This window comes from Lactuca saligna, chromosome 7 (assembly GCF_052625555.1).
Source record: "Lactuca saligna cultivar CGN05327 chromosome 7, ASM5262555v1, whole genome shotgun sequence".
NCBI classification, from domain to species: domain Eukaryota; kingdom Viridiplantae; phylum Streptophyta; class Magnoliopsida; order Asterales; family Asteraceae; genus Lactuca; species Lactuca saligna.
The window spans coordinates 27625471-27637362 of NC_136423.1; the positions used below are offsets into that span (position 1 = coordinate 27625471).

At 39.4% G+C, this 11892-nt stretch overlaps 2 protein-coding genes and 1 non-coding gene across 3 annotated transcripts; 1 reads left to right on the forward strand and 2 right to left on the reverse strand.

Annotated features, from left to right (window-relative positions):
- Positions 1–612: 612 nt before the first annotated feature.
- On the reverse strand, positions 613–2005 carry LOC145006771 (uncharacterized). The gene is made up of 4 exons (XM_078965824.1): positions 1932–2005; positions 1572–1850; positions 1435–1459; positions 613–729 (listed from the first exon to the last, which is right to left on the reverse strand). Exons 1-4 carry the CDS (start codon positions 2003–2005, stop codon positions 613–615), a joined length of 495 nt encoding a protein of 164 aa, XP_078821950.1.
- A 2680-nt stretch (positions 2006–4685) lies between these two features.
- On the reverse strand, positions 4686–5498 carry LOC145006772 (uncharacterized). Its single transcript, XM_078965825.1, has one exon. It carries the CDS (start codon positions 5496–5498, stop codon positions 4686–4688), a length of 813 nt encoding a protein of 270 aa, XP_078821951.1.
- An 886-nt stretch (positions 5499–6384) lies between these two features.
- LOC145007728 (small nucleolar RNA R71) lies at positions 6385–6491 on the forward strand. Its single transcript, XR_013663097.1, has one exon. It is a non-coding gene; the product is annotated as a small nucleolar RNA R71 (small nucleolar RNA).
- The last annotated feature ends 5401 nt before the right edge of the window (positions 6492–11892 follow it).

Below are 11892 nucleotides of genomic sequence, written 5' to 3' on the forward strand. Positions count from 1 at the left end.
TGCAGTAGGGGAGATTGCAGAAAACATCGGGAGTAATAATACTCCAAAGATAGAAGATGTCAAGGGTCGGGACCTTGTCATCGTCCTTCCGCATATTAATCATGCTGGCGACGAAACGATGAATGAGACGGTGGATCGGTGAACGAATGTGGCCCTCCTGTGCAGAAGATGGGATGTATACCCGGTTGGCAGTAGTACTCCACCAGGTAGAAGCGACCACTACTTCGGGGAGATCTTTGTGGCAATTCTCCAAGAAAGCTTCAAAGTCTTCATTCAACATGGTACTTTGCTCATAGATGCCAATCCTCCATGAAAACTCAGCCATGCTGCATTGTCGCAGCTCCCCACCAAGAGAAAAGGAAATTACATTGGGATTATAATACTCACTACTACCCCGGAATGAGATGCTAGCAAAAAATTCCCAACATAATTCAGTGAAGACCGGTTCTTGAATTTTGAACAATTGTAACCAAACATCACATATGATGGTAAAATCCCCCACATTGCATTCTTTCACCGAATATGGCGTCAACTCCTCTTCCAACCCAATCTTCCCCAGCCAATCTCAATCCACTGCATTAGGTAAGTGGATCTTTTTCTGCTTCAAAGCTTCTAATTTGTTTTTGGCACGAGCTTGAGATGATTTAGAGGTGATTTGTCGAAAAGAGAGCCACGGGATGTCCCCTTAGCTTCCCCCTCTTGAAGTTTTACCTCTTCTGGACATGGTACCTGCAGAATAACATTAAGAAAGCACAAACAAACAACACCCAACAATTAAAATCGAACAAAACAGATCTGTATAGCATCCTACTCGCTGAGTTCATGAACTACTTGGCAAGTAGGATGAACATTGGGACCAGATTGATGTCGCATATATAGGTCATCCAAAACACCTAATTTTGCATAGGGGTTTGTTGTACTAAGTCCAATAACCACTAATCCAAAAGAAATTTTTCCTAAAACCTCCTAATTCATAGTAAAATCAAAACCCTGGAAATCGAGGAAACCCCCAAATCCAAATTTTAGACAAAATAAGGTCTAAGAAGTGATAAAGCTTTAACCTTTGATAAGTATTAAGTGTAAAACTCATACCTTTACTCTTGAAAGTTGAAGATTCAGCAAAAATTGAAGGAATGGCTTGAGAGTGGCTGTGCATGATGAGTGTGTGGGTAAAATGAGTGAAAACCCTTTTTTTTACTGATTATAAGCCATCTGTATAAGTTGTCTACTCGCCGAGTAGAAAAGTTCTACTCGCCGAGTGGATTTGCATATTCGCGATTTTATAGGTATTTTGATAAGTACTCGCCGAGTAGATCGATGGTACACGACGAGTAAAGCTTGCATTTTGACAAAAATTGAATTATTTTCTTATTTTTAACCCACCACCCCACACTCTAAGCATTGTTTTCCCGCAAGCAATCATTTAGAACATACTTTAAGAAGATGAATGAAACAGATCCTAAGAAATTAAAAAAAAAATAAAGGAAAAAGAGATGCAAACTCTAAACTCGGGTTGCCTCCCGGAAGCGCTTCTTTTTAAGGAGTCATTAGCTGGACTCCTCCCATTCTACGTGGCTGCAATCCCTTCCAGCAATAGCAACTCTTCCATGCCTTCATTCCTTGGGACTCCTTCCTCATACCTTTTAACCCTATGTCCATTGACCTTGCAAGGGGTACCATCTTTTGCTAATAACTCTATAGCACCATGTGGAAACACCTTCTTCACTAGAAAAGGACCATCCAATCTTGACTTGATTTTCCCCGAGAAGAGTTTTAGTCTTGATTTAAAGAGCAACACCTTTTGCCCTTCATGAAATTCTTTATTTTCCTTGATCCTCTTGTCATGCCAACTATTGGTTTTCTCTTTTTAGATTAAAGAACTAGTGTAAGCATCATTTCTAAGTTCCTCAAGAGCATTCATTTGCATTAACTGGTTGTTCTTGAGCTCCACCATGTTGAAGTTGCACATTTTTAAAGCCCAAAAAGCTTTATGCTCTATCTCCATCGGTAAATGACATTGCTTTCCATAAACTAGCCTATATGGTGTACTACCAATAGGTGTTTTGAAAGCTGTACTGAAGGCCCAAAGTGCATCATCTAGCTTATCCGACCATTCTTTCCGATTGCTCCCCACCGATCTCTCCAATATTCTCTTTAAAGCTCTATTTGTCACTTCGGATTGTCCACTAGTTTGTAGATGGTAAGATGTAGAAAATTTATGGGTTACCCCATATTTCCTTAGCACCTTATCTAGTTGATCATTGGAAAAATGAGTGCCTCGGCCACTTATAAGGGCTTTCGGGACTCCAAATCTTAAAAATAACTTCTTTAAAAAACGCACCACCACCCGACCGTCATTAGTTGACAAAGCTTGTGCTTCCACCCACTTGGATACATAATCCACCGCCACCAATATGTATTTGTTGCCTTTGGACATGGGAAATGGTCCCATGAAATCGATCCCCCACACATCAAATACTTTGCACACTTGAATACTATGTTGTGGCATTTCATTTCGAGATGAAATGTTTCCCGCTCTTTGACATGCATCACATTCTTTGACAAATTAGGTTGCATCTTTAAAAATCGTGGGGCAGTAAAACCTAATGTCAAAGATATTCTTAGCAGTGTAATGTGCTCCGTGATGTCCACCCGTGGGCCCGCTATGACAATGCTCCAAAATTTTCCGTCTTTCATTCCCGAACACGCATCTTCGTATGATTCCATCCGCGTAGCTTCGGAAAAGATATGGTTCATCCCAAAAGTAATACTTTATTTCGCAAAAGAATTTCTTCTTTTGTTGGCTGGTAAGATCTTTTGGGATGTATTTGCTAGCTAAGTAATTAGCTATATTTGCAAACCATGGTTCTTCTCCCACATTCACCATAATGTACTCGTCCAGAAAGTCATCTCCAACTCTATCTTCTTGCAATTGTGGGTTTTCAAGCCTTGACAAGTGGTCAGTTGCTACATTCTCCATTCCCTTTTTGTCGCGTATCTCTAGGTCAAACTCTTCAAGAAGTAGAACCCATCGTATCAATCTTGGCTTGGCATCTTGTTTGGCAAACAAATACTTGATAGTAGAGTGGTCAGTAAAAACAGTTGTTTTAGATAAAAACTAAATAAGGGCGGAATTTATCAAAAGCATACACCACAGCTAATAATTCCTTTTCCGTGGTGGTGTAGTCCTCCTGGGTCGGATTTAAAGTTTAACTAGCATAATAAATGGGTCGAAAGTGCTTATCAACCCTTTGACCAAGGACAGCTCCTAATGCAAAGTCACTAGCATCACACATTATTTCAAATGGTAAATCCCAATTTGGAGCAATAATGATCGGGGGATTAGTCAATTTTTCCTTTAAATATTCAAATGCCTCTAAACATTCTTTAGTAAAATTAAATGGTGCATCCTTTAAGAGCAATTGTGTTAGAGGTCTAGTTATTTTAGAAAAATCTTTTATAAAACGCCGGTAAAAACCCACGTGACCTAGAAAACTTCTAATGCCCTTCACATTAGTTGGTGGGGGTAATTTGGCAATGGTGTCAATCTTTGCCCGGTCCATTTCAATTCCTAATTTGGAAACCTTGTGGCCTAAGACTATACCCACCTTGACCATAAAGTGACATTTCTCCCAATTGAGGACTAAGTTGGTTTTTTCACACCTAGCAAGCATTAAGTCAAGATTTGTGAGACAATCATGAAAGGAAGATCCAAAAACAGAAAAATCGTCCATAAAAACTTCCATGAATTTTTCCACCATATCGTGGAATATGGCTGTCATACACCTTTAAAATGTCACGGGTGCATTGCATAGCCCAAAGGGCATGCATCGATAAGCAAAAGTCCCACTTGGGCAAGTAAATGTGGTCTTTTCTTGGTCCATTGGGTCTATGGGTATTTGGAAATAACCCGAAAATCCGTCTACAAAGCAATAATAACTATGGCCTGATAATCTTTCTAACATTTGATCAATAAAAGGTAAGGGGAAATGGTCTTTACGAGTGACATCATTTAGCTTTCGATAATCGATGCAAACTCTCCAACCGGTTACCGTTCGTGTCGGAATAAGCTCATTCTTTTCGTTGGTTATTACCATCATCCCTCCTTTCTTGGGCAACACTTGGACCGGACTCACCCACAGACTGTCGAAAATGGAATATATAATCCCCACATCTAAAAGCTTCACCACTTCCTTCTTGACCACTTCTTGCATATTTGGGTTTAATCATCTTTGGTGTTGTACAACCGGTTTTGCTCATTCTTCCAGATTAATCTTGTGAGAACAATAAGAGGGGCTTATTCCCTTGATGTTGGTAATGCTCCATGCTATGGCCCGCTTCCGCTTCTTTAAGACTTGAACTAGTTCTTCCTTTTCAGATTTGGAAATGTCAAAGTCTATGATAACTGGCTTTTGATGGCCATCTTCAAGGAAAGCATACTCCAAATGTTATGGTAACGTTTTGAGCTCAGTTTTTGGGTTATGTTGGTTGTACTCACCGAGTGCAGGTAAGGGACTCGACGAGTTGGCAACTGAATTCACGAATTCCATTTTCTCTATGCATTGACTCGGCGAGTAGCTCGGACCTATTCGGTGAGTTAATATGTTAGATTTTTTCATCAATTCTTCAAACTCAGCTTCTTCCAGCAGCCTCTCGATCTCCATTAAGTCTTTTTCAGCATCAAATTATTCATCAAATATTGTGGACTTGTTGGGATCTTCACTTTTGCTTTCCTCCATTAATTCATCAAGCATGTCAATTGAGAATGCCATGTCATCACTATTCCTTGCATACTTCATAGCTTGATGAACTCCAAAGGTGACTGAATCATCTCCTACCCGTAAAGTAAGCTTCAAGTCCCTCATGTCTACTATAGCACTTGCAGTGTTAAGGAAAGGTCTTCCGAGGATGATTGGGACTTGAGGATCCGCCTCCATATCTAGAATTATGAAATCTGCGGGAAATACAAACTTATCCACCATGACCAGTAAGTCTTCACATATGCCTCTTGGAAAAGTGACTATCTTATTTTCTAAGTGAATCGTCATACGAATTGGCCTTGGTTCCAGGAGATCCAGCTTCTTGAAGAATAAATATGGCATGCTGTTTACACTTGATCTCGAATCGGCCAAAGCATGAATGGTAGCCAAGTTATCAAATTGGCAAGACAAAGTTAAGCTCCCCGGGTCACCCTTCTTCTTTGGTAGCTTATTTAGCATGGCAGCAGAGCAGTTTTCATTAAGAACTACCTTTTTCACTTCCTCCATCTTCCTTCTATTCATGAGAAGTTCTTTAAGGAATTTTGCATATTTAGGCATTTGTGCGACAACTTCGATGAAGGGTATGTTGATTTGAAGAGCCTTGATATGATCAAGAAACTTCTGGTACTCCTCTTCCTGCTTCTCTCTCTTAGCTCGGGCTGGGTATGGCAATGGAGGCTGATAGGGCTTTTCAGGGATCTGATCTTTTGGATTTCGCAGTGGACTCATCGAATCCATATTCGGGACTCAGCGAGTAGGCTCTGTTCCATGAAGATTTTGATCTTGATCTTGAATTTCTGCATCCTCCTTCTGTAATTCTTTGGGTGCTTCATTCTGAATAGGGACCAGAGGAGTGATTATCTTCCCACTTCTTGTTGTGACTATATTTATGTGCGCGTCTCGTGGGTTATTTTCGGTTTTACTAGGAAGTTCGCCCGATGATCTTTGGTTGATTTGTTGAGCAAGTTGCCCTAGCTGCGTTTCTATGTTGTGGATAGATGCTTGTTGGTTTCTAAGCATGGTTCTTGTTTCTTGAATTGCAGCATCATGATCACTATGTCTCTTTTCTGAAGCAGCTACAAACTTGGTAAACATCTCTTCCAAACTTGGTTTTCTTTCTTGTGCTGGCTCCTCCTTTTGGTAAAAACCTCTTCCTTTCTACATGTACTTCTCCTCCTTAGCCTTCTTGTACTCTTCATAAGGGAGCCACTCTTTCTTTGGTTTTCGCCAATCTTCATCATATCGGTCCCCACTTGAGTAACATACTTGCACCTTTTTCTTGCCATTTTGATCCAAGTCACAGTCTTTAGTAAGATGAGGTCCATTACAATTTTCACAACCCACCCGAATAGCATGGATCGTTTGATCCATTTTATCCATCCTCCTATCCATGGTTTTTAGCATAGCCATGACCGCGGACAAGTCTTCAGTAGCTACATATGCGGCTCCCCTAGTAACATCATTTCTTGGATTATGGTATTCTCTAGAATGCTTAGAGAATTCTTCAATCAATTCCTTGATCACCGGGGGTGGCTTCTTTGTGAGCGGGCCTTGCGAGTCAAGTAACTGCCTGGTTGTGACATTGACTCCATCATAGAAGATGGAGACTTCTTGTTGGCTATTAAAGTCATGGTGCGGGCAATTTCTTAGCAGGCTCTTGTACCTCTCCCAAGCTTCATATAGTGACTCTCCAACTTGTTGTTCAAAGTTAGCAATGCCCTTCTTCAACTTGGCTATCTTGGAAGGTGGGTAAAAGTGATCAATAAATTCTTCTTTCATCTTGGCCCATGTGGTGACTGACCCGGGGGAAGTGACTTGAGCCAGTCTTTTGCAGCACCTTTGAATGTCACTGGGAGCATGCGAAGTATCTGAGTCTCGCGAGGCACATTTGGAACATTAAAGTAATCAGCTACATCATTGACTTCATCCAAATGCTTGTAGGCATCTTCGTGGTCTTTTCCATAGAAAGGAATTGCCTTTAGCTGAGCGAGTATGTGGCCGTTTAGCTCGAACGTAGCAGTAGCAGGAATTACGGGTTGCACAAGTCCCGGGCTGGTGTCATCGCGAATCCTCTTCTTCCACTCTCCCACGGGAATTTCATCAATGTTAGCCATGGTAAGAGCTAACTCATCGCCGGAATTGGAGTCGTGCCCGTATGTAGGTTCTTCTTCTTCCTCGGTGTCGTACTCGGTGTCCTCCTTAATCGGGTCTTCGCTTGCTAAAGATGCGCTGGATGCACCTGCTTTGCTACTCTTTTTCTTCCCAAAAACAGTCTTCAAGTTGGACAAAGGGGACTTCTTAGGTGTATTCGAGCTCTCCACGTCCTTTCCTCTGTTCTTTCTCAATGCAGATTCCAGATCTTCAAACAGGGGTACCGGCGGAGTGTTTGATCCTCTGGTCATGAAAGTCCTGAAATAAAACAAGATAAAAACGTAAAAAGAACAAAAAATTGCAACTGAAAAAAAAAATAAATGAAAAATAATACTCTACTCGCCGAGTAGGTGCGAATGCACTCAGCGAGTAGCAGCTCAATTTAAAAAAAAAAAAACTAAGATGAATATAAAAACTGAAACATATGGTAAAACCTAACTACTAACTATTAAACTGCAAAAAATTAACTTTGTGCCAGTAAACTCACACAAAGGATCGAAAAAATTAGGAATTAGATTAATTTTTTTTGAACCGTTCCCCGGCAACGATGCCAAAAACTTGATGTGTGTGAAACGAACTAGTTTAATCCTACTTGTAGTTGATAAATTAAGCACACAATGTAACAACCCGTTATTTCAAGTCAGTAAAAATCGAGTCCTATAACCTCTTTGAGGAAGGAATTAGAATATCATCGAAAAATAAAGTATTCAAAAACTCTATTTGGAGTACACTATGTGGTAGGTATCGTCTTAAGGTTTCCAAACATATAAATAACACAAAAATCCGAGTTATAACGAAGAAATTATGACCATTCTAAGTTATCCGACAAAAACCGGCAATACGAAGTTGCGTAAAAACGCAAAGTTTCAATAAAACACTTTCTGACCTTAGGTGTCTAAATGAAAGTCATAGATATCGTTAAACTACAAACACGCATAAAAAGAACGCTCAAATCGAACATCGTATGAATAAGTTATGAATTTTTAAAGAAATTCCTTAATCACATCATTTTAATAAATAAATAATAAAAATAATTTCGGAATTTGCCAACGGAACCTAAATAAAAGTTGTAAATCGTAGTCTCACCTTCACGGGGATATAATGAACGTCAAAAACGGAGTTCGTATGAAGGAGATATGAATTTTTGAAGTTTGATAAATAATTTATATATAATTTTTATTAAAAATTCGGTATTATCCGAAGGGGAGTCAGCCTAGGGCCGTAGTACGCGCCGCGTACCCTCGTACGCCCCGCGTACTCGAGGCCACGGCCTCGGATCGTCCGCGTCGCCCCTATGCGAGCTACCCCCTCCCGCGTCCCGTCCGAAACGCTGCAGCCGAGGATGCGGTCAGCGATGACGTCCCGTACGCGCCGCGTACGGGAGTACGCCCCGCGTACGCATGCTGCTCAGCCCCCTATAAAGGGGATGCGAGGGCTCCTGGGAAAAGGGCTCATTCTCTCTCCTTTTTCTTGCGTTTTACCTCGTTTTCCGTGCTCGCACTACCCCGAAGCCCTGGTCATTTTGTGCAAGTCCCGAAGGTCGATTTTTCTCCCGAGGAATCCCGAGATTTCCGAGGAAAATCCATTTCCCGAGACGAAACTCTGCCCGGTTTTCCATCTTGCTATCTTCAAACTTTCAAGTGAGTTCATACCCCTTTCAAACACACTTTAAATACATTTTAAATGCTTTTATACTCTTTTAGGGGGGGGGGGGGATACAAGTAAACATACGGTTATTATCGTGTATTTTATAAAGTTTCACTTCGCTTGTTTCACCGAATAAATCACTTGGAACTCATTACTATTATGGAAAACTCTTGTCATACTTTGTGTGCATTAGACTTATACAAAGTATATAATGATTTCAAAGTACCTTTCATTGTTAAGTCGTTTTATACATTCTAAAAACTTATGATTTTGCTTTGTCAAACATTGTGAAAAAAAATAAACCTTGCATACAAAACTATCACTTTAATACATGCTTAGTTGAGAATCCATGAGACGTGTATATCTTCAAACGTTACTTTTCTTTATTAGAAAGTAATGCTGCAAGTCCTGTCTATAACCAGAGTCTCCCGTTCGGAGAACTTGTCAAATGTGTATAGATCTATACGGGAAGTCATGATCCCGCGCCCTGACTGTTAGCTACAGTCCGTCTTTTGGGGTGACAGTTGTCATAACGCTGCGACGCCTGAAGAACATCGTTACAGGCATATTATGTTTAGTATGGTTATAAAACTCATCGGATATACAATTATTATGGTATTATGCTTTTATGAACGAGTAGCTATTAAAACTATTCTTCATCTAATAAATGCGATCTTCGTATAGTTTTACTATATAAAACTATGACACAACTTTTGAGAACATCGGTTTCTTGCGATTTTCGGTCTTAGAGACTGCCAATTATATTAGGAAAATAAGGGTTTCTCCTGCACACAAACCAAACAACTAATAGGAAAATAAGGGATTTTCCTGGTGCAACTATTTACAACTTATAACACGAACATTTATATGCATTTCATACTTTTATAAGAAAATAAGGGTTTTTCTTGGAAAACACAACAACTCGTATCTCAACCATTAGGGAAAATATGGGATTTTCTAGATCTAATACATTCACTTTCAACACAACAAATCACAACTCTTTACATTTGAAATGCTGCGTTTTCTGGAAAATATACACCCGTTTTGGAATGGCATCCAATTTTTCTAAACTACTTATGAACTCACCAACTTAATTGTTGACACTTTTTCTTTGAAATAACTTGTATTCTCAGGGAACCGCTAAGCAGGTTTGGGAATCAACTTTTGGGATTAACGCGCTGGCGTCAATTACTTCTTTTGGATGATGTTTATGTATTTATCTTTGAACATGTAATGAATACAATTATGTAAACATCTTGGAAACTTTAATATATATGGTGGTGTGTACTTTCCTTTCTATGAACTGTTATGATACTGAATATGACGTCCTCCGCCCACGAACGTTTCCGCCGTTCTGGTTTGGGGGTGTGACACACAAAGGCAGTGAACCTGTCTTTTAGTGGTATGGTTGGATAAGTAGGGTGTCGAACTCAGGGAACGAAAATTAATCTAATAACTAGTTTTAACTAAGCAAGTAATAAAAGTAAAAGGGTTTTTCTCTATTTTTACAAGACTAGAAACTTAAACACGCCACTTAAGCACTTAGTTAACTAAACAATTAAGACAAATAACAAATTCACCAAATTTCATAAAGTGTTTCTGTTTAGGTCCAACCAATTCACTCTTATGGTTATTTATATGATAAATCAATTGTTATTGGTTACCAACTATAGTGATTAAATTGATGTTTATTACTCCTAACCCTTAGACAATTATTAAATTCAAACAGTGGCCAATTGTTTAAACTAATTAATTCCCTAGTTCAGTTATTTGGATTAAATAAGATTTGTAATTGGTTAATCAAGTTGGTGTTTCAATTAACCTCTTGTTTGTTGGTTTCTCAAACAAGCTCACACATTAATTTTCCCATTCTCTAATTAATCCTAGTTTCATATTCATTATTCCTAGGCATATGATAAAGTGTTCACATAGACATATGAGGTTAACAACTAAGAGATGTTCATGCAGCTTAATTGCCTTCCAATTAACAGAAAATTGTTGTGGTTAATGCATAAGGTTCTTTAACAAACTTAATTTAATAAGATCACCAATAAACAGTCAATCAAAAAGTAATAATTAAACCATACGACTAACTTGGTCTTCCCCAAAAGAAACAAAATGAATTTAGTTCATAGTCACAACAAAAACAAACTCAAAAACAAATTCAACTAGGCTAGACATGCTTAATTCCTAAGATTAAGTGGAATGTATGACCTAAATTGCCTTGATTCTTCAAAGGATCGAAGGTTAGGGTTTCTCAGCTCTCCAAAGGGTTCTTTTTCGCAGATGTAGCTCCCAAAAATGCCAGAAGTCCTTTACATTCGGATAATTGTTTCATATTTATTATTATCACCAAACAAGGGGTACTCGGCGAGTAGATCACCCAACTCACCGAGTAGATTGTGACAATCCGATATTTCAACTACATGTAAACGACCTAAAAAGTCAAGTATTGTAACCACGTTAGTTGTAAAAAAATTAACTTCAAAAATAAAATATCCAAAAATTAATAATTAAGTTACCTATTATGTTAGAAATCATTAAACCGTGATCGTATGTAAAAAGAACGCCCAAATCCGACTTCGAATAAGAAAGTTATGAATTTTTCAAGTTCGGCTTAACGGTAGACGGCTAAAAACTCGAATCATAGATCGAGCGACTTTTGGCCGGAATGACCTAAACGAGAATCGAAGGTCTCAAGAATGGTATTTCAGCGGTAAAAAGTATGGCAAAAACCGACGTCAGATAAAGAAGTTATGAATTTCTAAAAAAAAAATTCTTACCGCGACCTTTTAAAAATAAATAATAAAAATAATTTCGGAATTTTCCGACAGGATCTAAACGAAAGTTGTAGAGTATGGTCTCACCTTCACGTGGATATAAAGAACGTTGAAAACGGAGTTCGTATGAAGAAGATATGAATTTTTGAAGTTTATTAAATAATTAAAATATAAATTTAATTAAAAACCCTTGGTATTATCCGAAGGGGAGTCACCAGATAAGGCCGAGTTACACCCAGCGTATGCGAGGCCTTGGCCTCGGATCGTCCACGTCGCGCCTGTGCAAGGCTATGCCCCGTCCCATCCGTGCTCTGAGGCAGTCGAGGACTCGGTCACGCATGACGCACCATTTCTCTCATTTCTCTTACGTTCTTGCCTCATTTTCCGTGCCCGTGCTACCCCGAAGCCCCGATCACTTTGCTCAAGTCCCGAAGGTCGTTTGTGCCCCCGAGATTCCCGAGACTCCCGAGGAAATCCACTTTCTCGAGCCGAAATTCTGTCCGGTTTTCATCCCGCAACCTCCGATCTTTCAAGTGAGTTCATACCCCAATAAT